Here is a 396-nt window from a genome sequence, read left to right as displayed (position 1 = left end):
CACCCCACCTCACGTCCAACCTGCCCTTGACCCCCCATCTCGGTTTGGGTCTGGGGGGTCCGAGTGCAGCCCGGCCCCCCGGTGAGACCCCGGCATCCGCACCTTGCAGATATGGTCCCTGAGGATGGGCTGATACTGGGAGCCCCGGATCTGCCGCTGGAACCAGGACTGGGGCTCCCCGTTGTAGGAGATCTCCAAGGCGGAGGCACCGTTCCTGATCTCTGGCAGGTCGGACATGGTATCCCGCACGGTGATGGTGCGGAAGGGGCCGGAATACGTCCTGGGAGGAAGGAGGGAGCCGTGAGCGGTCAAAACCTCGCCCTCGTCAGCCCCGGCGTGGCTCCGAAGGCTCACCGGGTGATATTGCTAACGAACTTCTTGTCGTCCACCCCGACG

At 65.2% G+C, this 396-nt stretch overlaps 1 protein-coding gene across 1 annotated transcript in view; it reads right to left on the bottom strand.

Annotated features, from left to right (window-relative positions):
- Window positions 1-102: 102 nt before the first annotated feature.
- The window catches only part of LOC103925635 (DNA (cytosine-5)-methyltransferase 1-like), a gene marked incomplete at both ends in the record, with an annotated part of 10,069 nt that continues 9,775 nt past the window's right edge, over window positions 103-396 (bottom strand). Inside the window, 1 exon segment of the mRNA XM_009334371.1 lies at window positions 103-280. Coding sequence (XP_009332646.1) covers window positions 103-280 — 178 coding nt within the window.

This window comes from Pygoscelis adeliae, unplaced genomic scaffold (assembly GCF_000699105.1).
Source record: "Pygoscelis adeliae isolate BGI_AS28 unplaced genomic scaffold, ASM69910v1 Scaffold1351, whole genome shotgun sequence".
In the NCBI taxonomy this organism is placed as follows: Eukaryota; Metazoa; Chordata; class Aves; order Sphenisciformes; family Spheniscidae; genus Pygoscelis; species Pygoscelis adeliae.
The sequence above is the reverse complement of the archived record's forward strand: the minus strand, read 5'-3'. Positions and strand labels throughout refer to the sequence as shown.